The following is a 17,590-nucleotide window of genomic DNA, read 5'->3' on the forward strand; positions in this document are numbered from 1 at the left end:
TCAACCTGTCAACCACGTCAAATTTCAATTACTAGTTTTGACGCAAACAAGATAAATAAAACCGTTTAAAAATTAGTAGGTACAATTGAACCGTTTTAAGTTTTAACTAAGTTATTCATCTGTCTCTTTTACCACAACGTAAATATATTTTCGACAGAAATGGAAAAGTCGTGGGGCTTTGATCAAGCCTACAAACTTTTATATTATGTAAAAATAAGTCGATCGGTTTGTCTGTTTGCAATTAACTCAGAAAGTTCACGGAATATATTGCAGTTTTCACAAATATATAGAATGATTTTGATTTATAAGAAAGGTTTAGGTATATAATTTTCCAAGATGTACGGTTCATATTGCCCTTCGCTAATGTTTAATATTATTCAAACAAGTCATATAGGAGTCAAAATATATACACGTAAGACATTAAAAAAAAATACTAATTTAGGACTTAAAAGATCAAAACTTTAAAATTATAAAACATACAAAATTAAAACTTAACTAAAGCTATTCTATCGTGTGATGACGTGTGAGTGATGTGAATTATGACTTGTTTTTTTTTATGCAAACTCACTTTTAATTTTAATGGCCCTTGCATCTGAGCTCTGGCTGGCGACCGCAGCTTGGTCGGAACGGACGTTTTCCCGCGACTAGCACAAAGGTCTGATTGGCGGGACGAAAGCTAATTTAAGTGAGCGAAGTAGGAAGTAATGATTACTCTTCTGTTTATACAGTAAAGATGCGGTGTCAACGGGTAGAATGTCGGAGGTCGCTGGTATCATCTAACATTGCTTTATCAACGAAACCTCATTGGTCTTAACAGCTTATCACCTCATTTATCGTTGGCCAAGGTAGGATATTGACTCCAAGATTATGAGCGGTATCGGATTTCTCAAAAGTCACTTGGTTTTACTCAGCCCGCGTCATATACTATAAGCTATATTAGATCCTTGAGAGCCGCGTAAAGTCTTCGAGTCAGTCAGTAGACGCCGCGTCGGTTACACCACTCCCTCTTCCGATATAACTCGAAGTAGAAAAATGGACACCGAAGAGTTCCGCGTTAGGGGCAAGGAGATGGTCGATTACATTTGCACGTACATGAATACTTTAAGCTCGAGGCGAGTGACTCCATCTGTTGAACCTGGCTACCTTTGCGCTGCGTTGCCCTCCGAGGCACCACAACATCCGGAAGATTGGGATGACGTTATGAAGGATGTAGAGAATAAGATAATGCCCGGTGTTACACATTGGCAACATCCACAGTTCCACGCTTATTTTCCTGCAGGCAACGCGTATCCTTCTATTCTTGGTGATATGCTCTCAGCTGGTATAGGATGTATCGGATTTTCATGGGTAAGTATTATATATCGATACCTTAAGACCTTTTTAATGTCAAATGCACCGAATAAAAATATATATTATATACGTACATTCGAATTAGGGGGTTTTGTGTGCTATTATGAAAGTAATTAGGAGATACAATAAACTCATTTTTTAATCAACACATGGTAGATGTTCTAGTTTCGAGTCCCAAATATAATTAGTTAGTTACATAGACTTTGCGAAGATCTTGGTTAGTTTGGTATGTGAAGATTGGTGAATAGATTTTTTAATCTAAATAATTGTAAAGGAATTTTAATGAAGTAAATTTAAAGGATGACAGAATATTATTCTACACATTAAAAACAAGTTTAATTAAAACAGAGACCTTTCAGACCGTAGATTTAATTGTGTGCGAATATACAAGCAACTTATTGATTAGTAGGTATGTAATTATTTACAAGAAGGGCTGGGTACTGGAATATATTTATCTCTTTTTAAAAAGAGAGTTTTTTACGCCGGCTTTTTCTCTCGGCCAACACCCTCTGTGTTCTTTGCCGATGAGTAGGGATGCCAACGGGCTCGAATTTAATGACTTGGAATAAGTGATACCATTATGATCCTTTGTTCCAAAATAAACGAATTTTATTTTTTACAGTACAGTATTTTTAGTACAATTGAAATGATTTTTTCTGCAAGTCATAAAAACCTACAAAATCAGAGAGAGTGTGTGGGCAGTGTTGGCCTAATGGCATCAGCGTGCGACTCTCGCCCCTGAGGTCGTGTGCGAGACGCACAAATGGCTAATCATTTACTTGCCTATTAGATAAGAAATGATCATGAAACACACTTGAACGAAAAAGAAAACAATTTTTTATTTTGATATTCACACGATAAAGGAAATTAAACAATTCAAAATTCTGGCATAAGGCTCTGTGTTGGTGAATCATTATTAGATTCATTTAAATAAATAAAATACGTTTATTTTGGAACATAAGATCATCTAGGTATCACTTATTCCACGTCAATCAATTCGAACTTGTAGGCATCCCTACTCATCGGCAAAGAAGACAGAGGGTGTAGGCCGAGAGAAAAAGCCGGCGTAAAAAACTCTCGGTACTCTTTTAAAAAAGCAAATCAACAAACAATATTTAAAACAAATATATCAAATTAATTAGAGGTTTAGCAATGAATAAACTAAATTTTATTATCTACGAAAACGAATCTGAAAATAAACTTAATTCCCCGGCTCCGTTGGTCTGTATGAAACACTTAACTACTGAACAGATTTTAGTATGATCTTCACTAATTAGATGTAGTATAATTTTATGGTAAATGTTTAAATAAAAATTTACCTGGCTAAAAGTATTTTTTCTGGCACGAACATTGTGGTCGAAACCTGTTACTTACCAGCAGCTGCACCTGATTCCTAGAAAACTTCACATGACATTCCGAATTGACTATGACTTCTGTTTTAGATATACGAGTCGTAGCTTTAGAACTAGGGTTATACCTAACAAAAGTGAATTTAATCGTTCTTTTAGGCTGCAAGTCCTGCTTGTACTGAATTGGAAGTCATCATCTTGGATTGGATTGGTGAGTTTAATACGATTTAAAGACTTTCTATTTATGTTTTATTTATTTATTTATAGCCTTATAACAGAATACAAGATATATACATTACAGCTATTGTTAATCTACGATAACTGATTCTGTGTGCCCACGGGCTAAGGCCTCCCCCATTGTTCCTTATTGTATATCAATCTCGTCCAGGTCTTTCCAGCCATTTCTACAATTTCATCGGCCCACCTTTTAAATTGCCTACCTCGGTTTCTTTTATGGCCGCTTGGTTGCCATAGAGTTACAATTTTGCTCCATTTATCTGCTCCGACTAATAGTATGTCCAGGCCATTTCCATTTTAGTTCTTTTGTTTTATATACGACGTCAGCAAACCCTGTTTTATCTCTTAAATTCTTGTTACTTATTTTGTCAATTCTTCTTTTCTTTATTGTACTTCTTTCCATGGCTCTCTTAGTAACACTTAATCTTTTACATTGTGCTTTCGTAAGTGCCCATGTTTGGCAGCCGTATGTGAGAATTGGTAGGATGCATGGGTTGAAAAGTTTTCTCTTGATGTGCATGCTTGTTTTACTATTTTTCATAACTTCTTTTAGGGACCAATATCTCTTCCATGGATTTCCGATTCTTCTGTCTATTTCCTTTGTAGTTAAATCATAGTTGGATATTACTTGACCTAAATATAGATATTCTGACACATAATCTATTGTGTTGTCATCTATTTTTATTATTTTGTCATTCCTACCATTGGTCATAGCTTTAATTTTTTTGATGCTCATTAAGAGTCCAACTTCTTTGCTAGCTATATTCAGTTCTATGATAATTTTTTGTAATTCTTCTGCCGTATTGGCAAATACCACTATGTCGTCCGCGAATCTCAGATGGGTCAGTTTCTCGCCATTTATATTTAAGCCATATTCTGTCCAATCTAAATTTCGAAATATTTCCTCTAGAACCGCTGTGAACAGATTAAGCGATAGAGGGTCACCCTGTCTTACTCCTCTAAGGATATTTATGTCGCAGCCTTCCTTTTCTATTTTGATGTTTGCTGTGGTGCCTGTGTAAATGTTCTTAATTATCCTTATGTATTTGTGCATAATGTATAATGTTTTATAAATGACATTAATTTTTCATAAAAAATTATCATATTTTTAATTCTCAGCACCAAATCAAGCATTTCTATCCGAAAAGTAAGTTAAACTTTATTCGACTATCTTAGTTTTCTTCATTAATAATTTAATATAAGCTATAATTTTCTGTTCATTAGGAAAAGCTATTGGCTTGCCTCCGGCATTCTTAGCTCTTCAGGAGGGGAGCAAAGGTGGTGGTGTAATAGAGGCAAGTTAATTTCTTTCTACATTTTCAGAAAATCGTTTTAAGTCACTAATTTGATTTTGTCTCATAATGCTTACGATGTTGAAAAGAAACATAAAATTTTTGCTTATTACTTGGTAAACATATATTTTATTTATACAGCATTTACAATTTTCTTAAAACATAGTATATAAAAATAACCAAAAAGAAAATTAAAAAAAGACTTAAAAAGTTTGGTCCCTGTGGCAGTGGACCTTTAACTCTGGCAGTATTTCCTCGTAAGTATGATATTTATTCGTTGAGCGAGTAAAGATCCAGCTCTGGGGTCTCCGAAACTATCTACCAGATGCCAAATTAAATCTTTTATTAGCGCCTGTGCACTTGAATCCCATCTTGAGTTGTTCCCGATGTGTCTCTGTATTGGAAAAATAATGTAATCTACTCTAGTTACTTATTAGGAAAACTATAGTACAACCCTAAAAATTGGAGTTTGAAATTGATTAATGAATTTAACTTCTATAGAGTTCAGCGAGTGAGAGTGTTCTAGTGTCAATGCTTGCCGCCCGCGCCGCGGCTATCAAGCAACTCAAGCACCAATTCCCAACGGTCGACGAGGGACTTCTGTTGTCCAAGCTAACAGCCTATTGTTCTAAAGAGGCCCATTCATGTGTTGAAAAGGCAGCTATGATTTGCTTTGTCAAGTTGCGGATTTTACAGCCCGACGATCATGGATGTTTGAGAGGCGAGACTTTAAAGCAGGTATTATTTTTTCATTAATATGCTGCTTCTCGTAATATAAAGCTTAGTGATTAATATGGAATATAACTCGGTTGTTCAGGCTTCGATCTATGGTGAAACATATTTCATATTTAAATTAAAAGCATAAATGTTTGCCCCATGCCTCATGGAGCGTACCTCAACATTTTTTGAAAAGTTTGGTTATTTGATTGAAAATATTTATTATAGAGATTTAAAGTTAAAGCCAAAGAATTAGTCCAACTATTATAACGGAGGGCGCTGCTAGTACCTTCGGAACCTTAACTCCTTTTAATAATATATATATTTAAGTAATTATTTTTTGGTTAGTTTAGTTTTTTTTTTATATTTGTTTATGTTAAGTTAATTATTTTAAATTATGTTTCTAATAATAAATCGATAAGGTTATATATTTTTTACGTACAACATGTAGTCTATCAAGGTTACCTGTGTCCATTTGCAACAAAATATATGAAGTGATCGAAAGTTGTGCCGGGGTAGTAAAGTATAAGTATTTCGTACTATATGTAATTTGTTGATTCATCAGTTAACAAGGATACAAAATACTAAATAAATTTTTACTTTTCTATCGTAAAGTGGCAAATACGTTTAATCTCTGAATTTTTAATTGAAATAGATAACGAGTTACCAAGGGAGTCAGTAGGTTATAGCGAGCCAAATAATCGGTGGTAATTGAAAAGTTCTCGGCGTTTTCCCCGAGACATGATCGCTTGTTTCAAATTCCCGAAATACTGCGGGTTCTACCCGACTTATTAATTAACTCATTATCCCATAGACTGATTGTTTATCCAACAGTATATATTAGATTCTCTTTCCTTCTTAGTGTTTAGTTTTTTTCTTGTCAGCCTTACTTTTTGTTCTCGCTTTTTAAGAATGAACACTAACATTTCATTTTGCACAGATGACATCGTAATTGCCGAAACTGAAGCATAAGCCTAAAACAAATCGTAATAAAAAAATAATATCTAAAAATTGTATGCTGATAATTGTTGTAGGTATAGCTCTCGATGGCGAATAAAAAAATAATAATATCTTAATCGAATATAGTATATTTCATTACAAGTGCGGAAAGCCTGTCATTGCAACGAGTTCCGACGAATGTCTACCCGAGCCGAGGCGCAGCCGAAGGTGAGGGTTGACAGTCGGAACGAGTTGCAATGACGGTTCCGCACGTGTACTGAACGACTATTTTTAATACAGTAGCGAAAAAATTAAGCAATTTAATTAAACTATTTGCTTTTTTTCTATTCTCTCTACGGAATAAATTCGTTGCACGTAGATATGTAGCGACTTATATGTTTCCGGTAAATTGTTCTCCGAAGCATTTTGTGCAATAATACTGCGTTCGGGTGGTATTCATTCAAATAAAATATTTATTAGTAAAAACTTATTTTTTAGTAAAAACTTCATGGTTAGTTTTTTCTTTTTAATATTTTTTTTATGGATATGAAATATAATATACCTAACCTAACTTATTGAATCCAATTATTAGTAAACTTTTTAAAAATACGTATTTGCATATATTATAAAATTCTTTTTAATATTTTTTAAATTGATATGAAATGAAAAGAAACCTAACCGAACTTATTGAATCCAATTATTATAATATTTAGAAATCATATATCATAAAAACTTCTTAGTCTTTTTAATAAAACCTTCGTGGTTGGTTTTTTCTTTTTAATACACATTGTTTTGACAGTTGGCAAAGAAAACGCACGAGTGCGGGAATGGCAAAGAAAAAGCACGAGTGTGTAATAGCCCACTTTCCGAACGCTATACCTCCCTGCAATATGCCACTTTTTGAGCAACTGTATTAAAAATAACATTAATAATAAGCTTAAACAATAAGTTCTTGTACAAATAAAAATATCACCTAATATGAACGAATTAAATTGCAATGTAGCTCTGTGAAATTATTATTTAATAATCTTAATTTTGCCCCAGTCAATGGAAGAAGACGAACAAGCCGGTTTAGTGCCATTCTTCGTCAGCACAACATTGGGTACAACATCCGGCTGCTCATTTGACAACCTTCCTGAAATCGGGCCCGTTGTTCGGAAATACCCATCGGTTTGGCTGCATGTCGATGCAGCGTACGCTGGAGGCGCCTTCCTCTGCCCGGAACATAAATATCATCTGGCAGGAGTGGAATACGCCGACTCATTTAATACGAACCCTAACAAATTTATGTTAACCAGCTTTGATTGCTCTCTTCTGTGGGTCACCAACAGATACCTTTTAACGTCGGCTCTGGTAGTAGATCCTTTATACCTGCAACATTGCTACGACCACACGGCCATCGATTATCGCCACTGGGGTGTTGCCCTTAGTAGGAGATTTAGGGCCCTAAAATTGTGGTTTATGCTTCGAAGCTATGGCATCAGCGGCCTACAGAAATACGTACGACGCCATTGCGAACTCGCAAAATACTTTGAAAATCTTGTCAAGAAAGACGAAAGATTTGAAGTCTGCAATGATGTCAAGGTAAACTAGCAAATTTCATACAAGATTAGGTTGTAAACTTCGTGTATTACATTAATTTGTGTATTACAGTTAGGTTTAGTCTGCTTCCGACTTATTTGTGGCCCGGATGAGACTCCGAAACAAAAAGATGACTTGAACAAGAAATTATTGACTAATATAAATGCATCTGGAAAAATTCATATAGTCCCCGCGTATATTCAAGATAAATATGTGATCAGATTTTGTGTGGTCACTCAACATGCCACTCGTGATGATATAGGTATGCATTGTTAAATACTTAAATGAAATTCATTGATCTTTATATTAGCAGTACAATATTGTCTGCCATATTGTCAAGAACATAAGACGAACTTATTTATTTTCTCAGAAACCGCATGGGATGTCATAACTGACTATGCTACTGAATTACTGGAAGGACCGGACAAAGAAAGGGTAACCATAAATTTTTCTAAAATACGTCCTAGTTCAAAATAATCTGTGTAGTATATATATAAGGTGAGTGGGGGGACGATTGAACGGTTTTTTTAATAGGATGAGCAGAGTACTGTTTGAACCTCTTATAGAACAATAAATATTAACCTGTACTAATTTATGGCTTTAATTAGTAACAAGCAAAAACAATACTTTTTTATCAATAACGTCCTATCCATTCAATCATATCCTATAGAATCTCCTACAGAAATCACACTATCATGTTAATGAAATAAATTTATTATACACTTAACTTAGTTTAATATTGAGATTTTTCAGTATATAACTTATTATAATTAAATATTATTTTTCATTAAATAGAAAAATAACATTATGACTATTACTTTAATCCAAATTAAATTATGAAATAATTAAAACTTCTAAATATAAAACTTTTTAATCTGGTACAATAATACATTCAGACAATTTATGATTTAAATAACTACTTATTAGAAATTATGGAACACATAATAAAACTACATTACCTAAATACACTTTTTAATTTATGCCAAGCACTGATTTTAAAGAAATCTTTTGATTTATAAAGGAACTTCATCACTCCACATGTTGCCTTGCTTTACCTTTTAGATTTTATACATAAAACACACCAAAACAAATTTTTGCAGATAACAGAAAACAAAGATTTGAAAGATTATAATAGGTAATACAAACAGTAGAAAGTAACATAAACATTGATTTTTGACAATCGTTTCAACAGGATATTGCACAAATTTATGTAAATTTGTACATTTACAACTATTAACATTCTTATATAAAAAAGCAACCTACTATTAAGTAACTATGTGTAAAATACATTTTGTGTTTTTATTTCCCAATTATTTAACAATATAAATTTTTGTCATCCATAAAGCACCTTTTACTTGATTATACACATATAGTTGTTGAATCCATTCCCCATTTTTGAATAGTAATTAACGTAATCAGATAGAAATATTTAAGAACTTTCTATTTTAAAAAACTTAAAATGTGTGAATTTGTATTTGGAGTTAAAAGTCTTTATTTGATAAAAATTAACGTAATAAGATTGACGTTTTAAAATCATGTTTTAATACAGATTATCAGATTAACACAGAAAACCGTCAATCGACACTGGGCAAAATGGCCAGTTACGTTAAATGTGAACTTGGGAACCCACTAGACGGCACTAGATTAGTATTATTATAATTAAAGGCATTCATTTATTATATTATGTATTTATGTACAGGTATAATATATTAATAGTATTCTTTTGAGAAATATAGTAGGTATTTAACACACTCTCCCAAACACACACTAATACACCATAATATAATTTCTTGTTAAATAGATTGTAAATAAGTTTTGCATATATAAGTTTAACAAAACATATAAGTTTTGCCAAAGAGTCATGTACTTGATGTTAGAGTTTTTGTTTAATATATTTAAGGGGTTAGGCGCTGTATGCTGAAATACAGGTTCACCTAGTTCAGCGTCAGATTAACCTGACTTATGTTTTATATTATGTTTATATAAATAGCGTAATTAGATATAAGTTTTTCCTGTGAAACAAACTTGAAATAAATTATTATTATTATTATTAATATTGTTTCCGTTCACTGTTATCCACGGTGTTATTACCATAGTCAAAATATCCTCAAACCTAGATTCAAAATCTAAATAGAGGGCATATATTTTTTTAAATTTATGGCCCGCACCCGCAGATCAGTTCTTATAGAGATAGATATAAAAGGAGTGTAAGAAAAGATATTTACATATATACACATTCATATGATATAAATTTTTATATCATTACTTAAGATAAAAGCTGCTAAAAGTTTATATATATCTGGGTCCATTGTTGAAATAGAGGGCATTTAATTGTTGAACGTACCTAAGTTGAAACGTCGTCTTCCTGGCAGCTAGTCTGTGGACTGTGACAAATTGGGGAACTGAGAAAATTCGCCCCGTCCAAAGCAGCAAAATCTTAAATCATCTATTTGAAAAAGGCATGAATATGCTTATGAAGGACTCAACATTCATTTTAACAAACTATTAATTCACTAAACAGACGTAAACAAATCAGCCGAGAACTTCAAAGAAGCCATTTTGCCCGTGACACCAATATTTTAAAGTTGAAATCAAAACTATAAAATATTATCATAATCGTAAAGTAGAAATATTAAAGTTTATTTTGATGTATGATAACTAAAGAAATATAATATAAAACTACAGTACTTACCTAACATAATTGTTGAAATTGTGAAACACTTGTTCAGAAAATTCACAAGAACATGACAACCGACTTTGGATTTTTTTTACAAAGAACTGTTCATATTTCATTGCCATCTAGTTAATTGGGTAAACTATTTCCTAAGCTATCGTTCTACGTCGATAAAAACGTTTATCTCTAACACGTTCTGTTTGAACTAGATGTCATTTTCTTAAACTCGTCGTTTTGGGTACTGTAGTACCCATGTACGGATGCCGCCATTATTTTTTTGGGTACTGTAGTACCCACGTACGTGAGTGGTTAAAAAAAAGTAAATTATAATGTATTCTGATCTTGTGTAAGGAATATTATGCCGACAAAATGTTTTCCATCACGTGTGTAATCACTCTTCAAAGCGTCAACTTATATTATGGCTCTCACTTCTGTCGTTATTTTAGTCTTCAATTGCTCAAAATTGTGCTAGGTACTAACTGCTAAACAACTGCCTAGAGATGAAACCTAGTGTCTACGTCGGCACTTACGAACTATGGAAAAATCAAACCGCAAATTTATACAACAGCTAAGTACGTTATATCAATTACTTACATTATTTTTTAACTAGTCGCAATGTACCTATGATCTAAATATTTACGTAAAGTTCAGTACAAAGGTTATCAGAGTAAATTACGCTGTAAGCTGTACGCTAAGTTATCTTGCGGAACCAGTGTTTTAGCAACTTCAAAATGAACATGCACTTTGGTTTGGTGTTTATGACTTTGTTAATTGTGTCAATAAATGCGTTTAAAATAGCAAGTATAGACGAATCTTGGATATGTAGAATTAAAAAGACATGCGTGGACTGTTTGCAGTTGGGACAATGTTCTTGGTGCCCCTCAAAGAGCGTTTGTTTCTCTGAAAGAACTAACACTGCGGAACATTTTTGTAACGAAACAGTGAGAACACATAATTATGAAAGTAAGTGACCACTCGCAATGAAGTTAAAGAACAGAATTAAGAGATTAAAGAGTTTTAAAATTCAAAACAAAGATAAAGTAATAATAAAACAGTACTGCTGACAATGTGTAGGTACCTAATGATAGCCATCCCAAGGATTCAAGGCAAAAACTATTTCGTGCCATTCGTGATTATTTACCGTTAACATTAAAATAATATATTTTCTTGCATGCCTTTATTAATACGTTCTTACGGAGCTGAGGGCTGTCTGGCGTGTTAAATTACATTACATTAACTAAAAAAGAGATTTAGTTCCGTAAAATATTTTTGTATGAAAAGTATTGGTTTTTTTACAGTGAGTTTATACGAAAATGCAAGATGTGCTTGCGGAGATATGGAAGTGGAAAATAACTGTCGTCCGGAAGGCATGACAGAGGGACCTGAATGCCATGCCAGAGGGAAATGCGTGTGCGGAAAATGTTTTTGCAATGCGGATCCCGATCCTGAGAGTCCAAGCAAGGTAAAATCTTTCATATAATTAAAAATATCATGTAATGATTTGTTTACACGTTAATATAACAATTGATGAATCTAACTTTACTACGAAATCAAGGGCGCAGAACACAAATAATTATATTTATTGATTACATCATATTTTTAGTTTTTGTTGTTGTTATTGTTAGAAATTATATTTATTTGGTAACATGAAAATTAAAAAAAAATTTTTTTTGCCTCATTCTACGTTTGTAGAAAAAAAATTTTTGCTGCAGCATAACTTCAGGGTCTCGGGTTTTTGTGACGGTGTGCGTGCGCATTATTAAAATTTACTCCAATAATTTTTCCCTAACGCGCCAAAAGAAGTAAAACTTACAAAATTTAGATACTGTAAGGAGAAAAGAGCTTGATTTATTTATTTATTAAGGATAACTATAGAAATCGTGTTATCTATTGGCGGACACTTATGACACTTTACTCACTTATGACCTCAGACACTCCTGAACTACAACATTTTTTCCAAATTTTTTGTATAGGTGGGGATCTATGAAAAAAAATGCCTCAACAGCCGCACAGATTTAACGGTTTTTACACCTTGACAGACACATTGCGATCTTTAAAGATATTCAATAAAAAAGAGTGTGTGTACTTATTACACGCGTTACAAATTATACTTCTTTGGCGTATAAAACATATTATATTATTCATTCAATTTAATAATAAATATTAAAAAAATTAAATTTGATGTTCGATTTTACTTTTTATCACAAATTTTTCATTAATTAATGTTTTTTTTAAATTTTTTTAAATATTAAACAATTAATAATAAATATTAAACGTTAATAATTTAATATTATTTAGTATGTAATAAATAATAATTTTGCCATTCATATTACTAATTAATAAATACGGATAGTTAACCTCAATAAGTATTGAAGCACTTAGAAAGGTTGATGAGCACAGTTCTTTCACAAATATTTTCTAATATTAATTAGTATTGATTTAAATATTCAATTTAAATCACTTCTGATTATAATTCAGATGCACATATAAAATTCGCACTTATATAATGAAAACAAAATGAAAACACGTGTTTTAAATGTAGAAACTCAAAGCATGTGTATAAATATTATAAATATAAATACACAGTGAACAGAGGCCAACATGCGCCACTAACAGAGGTTCCATTTCTGTTTTGTTGGTAGCTTTTTTTCCTCAACTTAATGAGCGATTTAGTGGGCAACTTCATTCTGTTAACTTTGTGTCACGGTGCGCGCGCATCGTAAAATTTCATTCTCATGAATTTTTCATAACGCACCTAAAGAAGTATAACTTCAATAAGTTAATAATAATTTTATAAAGTAACGAAGGTCTGGAAGTCGTGGTCTCCTGCTCTATAATTTTCGTACTCACATTCTAGCGGGATAAATAAATAGACGCAGAAATGTGTCTGCCATAGAGTGACTACAGGTTGTGACACAATGTTTGAATAGCTGAGGTTAAGTCTAGATTTTTAACTGGGTGTACATGTGATCATATAATGTTTGTTAAATTGCAGGTAATAATTGGGGACCATTGTGAATACGATAACTTCTCCTGTGATGGCCCAAAATGTAATGAGGGACCCTATTCTATAAATGAACTGCACATTTACGCGGAGGAAAACGCCGTTGTCTCTGAAGTAGAGCAACCTCTAGAAGAGTAAATTTATCATGATAAGTAATATACATGAAGAATAGAAATACTATTGTGCATAAATTGTAGTTTAATAATTCATATATAAATAAAAATTAATGTATTTTTTTGTCTTAATATAAGATATTTTTAGCACTGCGGTTTTCCATAGTATAAACAAAATTACTTATGAATAAACGTAATTGGGAAAAAAATATTCTTATAAAGTAGGCATCTATATAAAATTTCTTTTATATAGATGCCTACTTTATAAGAATAATTTATTTAACCTCATTAAAATATACAGTATGTACTATTATAGTAATAAGTAATTAGAAAAACTCTAAGCAGATTTCAGTAAAGTATCAGCAATTCACCTTTTCATTCTTACATTTTTAATATGTAAAATATATGTATATATCGCCAATTCAGCTCAGTACGTGAAGACTTGGAACATTAAGCTTGGAGTACCCAATATAGTTTTCAATAAAAATTTAATTAAAAAATCACTAATTAAAAATAAATATTATTTAAATGATATAAAAAGGCTATGAATGCGGCAAAGAAGCCGCATCTCAATTAAGAAATTGATATGAGTCGGGTGTCTGTCGGAGATAGCTCATCGGTTTCGAGTACCTCCCGTTATGGTTACGAGAAATTAGATTTCAACAAGCCTATTTTCTTTCCCAGAAGGTATTCATGTCATTATAAAGAGGGCGAACGGTTTATTACAAATATTTTGAAATTAGAATATTATCAGGCAATATTTTGATTTCTAACCTTGGGTAAGAAAAAGGAATAAATTTTTAGGTCGTTATTATTTACAAAGGAAGCTCGAAAAAATAAACAAAACAATAAAATCAATTATTGTATTGGTTTTTTTTAAATTTTATGACCTGATATCCTAGACCTTTAAGTCATTATTGCATTGGTCACCGATATAAATAAACAGATATACTATAAAAGTAAAACAGATTGACATTCACACTTATAAATTTTTTTTAAATTAGTGGCATGAAATTAGTTAATCGATATGCATTTCACGACACTAATTATTTTACAAAATTATTTTCGCATATATTGGAACTACTTTCGTGCTTTGAGGCGATAGTGTATGAAAAATGTGTTGCATTTTCATATCCTTAATCGCTATATTGATTTTGATATTTTCTACATCTGTAGCGTCGTCGCAAAGAATTACGCAGTAAAACAATAAGAATTGTAGTTATGTTTTTAGATTTTGGAAGCTTGCGGTTGTAGATTAATATTCAAAACCACTAAGTTTACAAAGGACATGAATCTGCGCAAGAATATTGTATTAAGCACAAGAAATTCGTCTTTATAATCCTTGTGAAGGTAAAGCTTGAACAGGATTTAAGAGACCTTAAGTTTTCGCGGTTAAATTCACGTAGGGTACTTAAGCTTATTTCATAGACAACTTATAGTATTAAGAATAAAGGACAATAATTTTCGAACCACAAGAACCGGGAGACTATGCCCTCGTGATGATTATAAATTGTACGACTTATTTACTCAAAAGGCTCAAAACTATTTAATCATAGAAGAAGTCTGTATAATGACATTAGAATAAAAAAAAATGTTGCTGATATACTATTCCTAATGTGAATATTTCTCATCAAATTATAAAAACGCGCGAAAATATACGTTAATTGAATTGCGTTAGACTTGCTGGATGCATTTTATTGTTTAATTTGTATAATGTAATTAATTAAATGAGTAAAGGTAACTTGCACTTTTTTATTTTCATTTTTGTTTTTGTCATATACTTCTTGTTCTTTTTAATTCATTGAATTTTATAGAACTGTATTCTCCTAATGAAGCCTCTTCAATTGTTGACAACTATATCGAATAAGTAGTGATAACGTAATCTATGTCAGTCATTAATTATGTAATACGCTATTTTGAAGAGGCCGCCTGATGGGCGCTCATTCGTATTATTCATTCTCATAGATGATTCGTTATTCGTTTCGAATGATAACGAATGTATTAAATTGTTTTGTTATCACAATAAAAGATGCATTCCAAATTTCAGATCAACCTGTCAACCACGTCAAATTTCAATTACTAGTTTTGACACAAACAAGATAAATAAAACCGTTTAAAAATCAGTAGGTACAATTGAACCATTTTAATTAAATTACTCATCTGTCTCTTATACCACAACGTAAATATATTTTCGACAGAAAGAGAAAAGTCATGGGGCTTTCCGCTTTGATAAAGCCTACAAACTTTTATTTTATGTAAGAATAAGTCGATCGGTTTGTCTGTTTGCAATTAACTCAGAAAGTTCACGGAATATATTGCAGTTTTCATAAATATCTAGAGTAATTTCGATTTAAGGTTTAAGTATATAATTTTCCAAGATGTACGGTTCATATTGCCCTTCGCTAATGTTTAATATCATTCAAACAAGTCATATAGGAGTCAAAATATCTCAACACGTAAGATATAAAAAAAATACTAATTTAAGACAAAAGATCAAAACTTTAAAATTATAAAACATACAAAATTAAGAATTAACTAAAGCTAAGTGCTATCGTTGATGTGAATGATGACTTGTTTTTTTTATGCAAACTCCCTTTTGATTTTAATGGCCCTTGCATCTGAGCTCTGGCTGGCGACCGCAGCTCAGTCGGAACGGGCGTTTTCCCGCGACTAGCAGAAGTGCCTGAATGGCGGGACGAAAGCTAATTTAAGTGAGCGAAGAACGAAGTTATACCTAATTACTCTTCTGATTGTATTGTAAAGATGCGATGTCAACGGGTAGAATGTCGGAGGTCGCTGGTATCATCTAACATTGCTTTATCAACGAAACCCCATTGGTCTTAACGGCTTATAACCTCATTTATCGTTGGCCAAGATGTCAGTATCCTAACTTGCTTACCTTTATGAGCGGTATCGGGATTCTGAAAAATGATAATCATTGTTTCATTTTAAAAAGAACTGTAGTGACTTGGATTAACTCAGGCGTGAATGTAACAGTAATGTCATAACATATGTAAGAGTAATGTGATCAACAGTAAGTTGAATTATTGGATAATTCGAAACGAAAGCGTGATACGACTTTCAAGATGAGATGTCAATGAAGTCGGTCCCTTGATGTATATTGCACAATAGAGAGATCTCACATAATAATATGGCATTGGTATTCAGAGGCGGGGAAGAATGTGCGTTCCAGCGAGGCGACTACTTGGCGTTCTTCATCGACACCCCAACACCCCGCTCAATGCCACCCCTGCCTATACATGCTATTACTCAGTTTGTTTAATATTTTTTTCTTTATCTCTGCCGGGGTAAGGAATATGACAGGTGATACAAAAATATAAGTTTAGAGTTAGCGATCCAATCAAATCCAAAGAATCCATTTTTGACCATATGAGACAGACATCTTAATCTAAAATATTGATAAATGTGTGCCAATAAATAATCGGCGGATTGTAATAGCCATCTGCCGATACAAGCTATCCATGGTAGGTGGGATCAGGGTATGTGGATAGGCCTTTGTATGAAAATGACAGTTCAACTGTGCCAATATCCTATCTTAACTTACACAACTTTTTAAAATAATTAAAAAAACAAAGTTATGTTTTTTAATTATTTTAAAAAGTTGTTGTTTTTAATATTTGTACGGTAATATTTACTTTATTTGTTTTATATTGATTATCAAATATGACTGTAAAGATCGAAGATAGTGCATTCTATCTGTCGCCAAAAAGGGATTGTCTTCGTAGGGTTTGGTTATTGGGTACAGGGTCTGATCCACATTGAAATAAATCTGAGATTGTAGATTCATTATTGGGTTCGGGCGTTAGATAAACTCTACAGTTTTTCTCATACAAGCAATAGGTATTTTTTATGTTATCAGTAACATTTTAATTTACGTTTAATTATTTTTAAAATGTAATTTTAAAATATGTAATTGAAAATGTCACTTACGTTTCGCATCGTGACTGTTGATCTACTCAATTGTTTTGCTTATGGAATCAAACAAAGTATAAAATTTTTTAATTAATTTTCTGTACCAGGACAGTGTAATTGTAAAATAAAACGGTGATGAGACATAGTTGCCTATGTTTTTATACCGATTTTATAAAAGAAGTATCAGTTTGTTCAACCTGTAAATTTCGTAAATATTTGTCAGCTAATTCAAAATCTAATTAGGTACAAATTTAGGAAAGAATGTTTTATTAATTTATAATGTTACAGCTGCACAATAAATATACATATTAAACACGAAAACATTTAGACAATAAATAAAGCCAAATATAGGAAACTGATACATAAGTCAATTAATGATATTAATAGACAGAAAAGAAAAC

The 17,590-nt window shown here is 32.2% G+C and overlaps 2 protein-coding genes and 1 long non-coding RNA gene across 3 annotated transcripts; 2 read left to right on the forward strand and 1 right to left on the reverse strand.

Moving 5' to 3' along the window:
• Positions 1–576: 576 nt before the first annotated feature.
• On the forward strand, positions 577–8,217 carry LOC110996474 (tyrosine decarboxylase). The gene is made up of 7 exons (XM_045628868.1): positions 577–1,347; positions 2,859–2,910; positions 4,161–4,231; positions 4,730–4,966; positions 6,929–7,468; positions 7,538–7,727; positions 7,836–8,217. The coding sequence occupies exons 1-7, from the start codon at positions 1,033–1,035 to the stop codon at positions 7,940–7,942; spliced, it is 1,512 nt and encodes a 503-aa protein (XP_045484824.1). The 5' UTR covers positions 577–1,032; the 3' UTR covers positions 7,943–8,217.
• On the reverse strand, positions 4,478–10,697 carry LOC123689337. The gene is made up of 3 exons (XR_006750333.1): positions 10,158–10,697; positions 9,810–9,911; positions 4,478–4,622 (listed from the first exon to the last, which is right to left on the reverse strand). It is a non-coding gene; the product is annotated as an uncharacterized LOC123689337 (long non-coding RNA).
• A 104-nt stretch (positions 10,698–10,801) lies between these two features.
• LOC110996520 (integrin beta-PS) lies at positions 10,802–13,406 on the forward strand. The gene is made up of 3 exons (XM_022264245.2): positions 10,802–11,102; positions 11,438–11,601; positions 13,135–13,406. Exons 1-3 carry the CDS (start codon positions 10,871–10,873, stop codon positions 13,279–13,281), a joined length of 543 nt encoding a protein of 180 aa, XP_022119937.2. The 5' UTR covers positions 10,802–10,870; the 3' UTR covers positions 13,282–13,406.
• Positions 13,407–17,590: the final 4,184 nt, after the last annotated feature.

The sequence above is a fragment of the Pieris rapae genome, chromosome 7 (genome assembly GCF_905147795.1).
Source record: "Pieris rapae chromosome 7, ilPieRapa1.1, whole genome shotgun sequence".
NCBI classification, from domain to species: domain Eukaryota; kingdom Metazoa; phylum Arthropoda; class Insecta; order Lepidoptera; family Pieridae; genus Pieris; species Pieris rapae.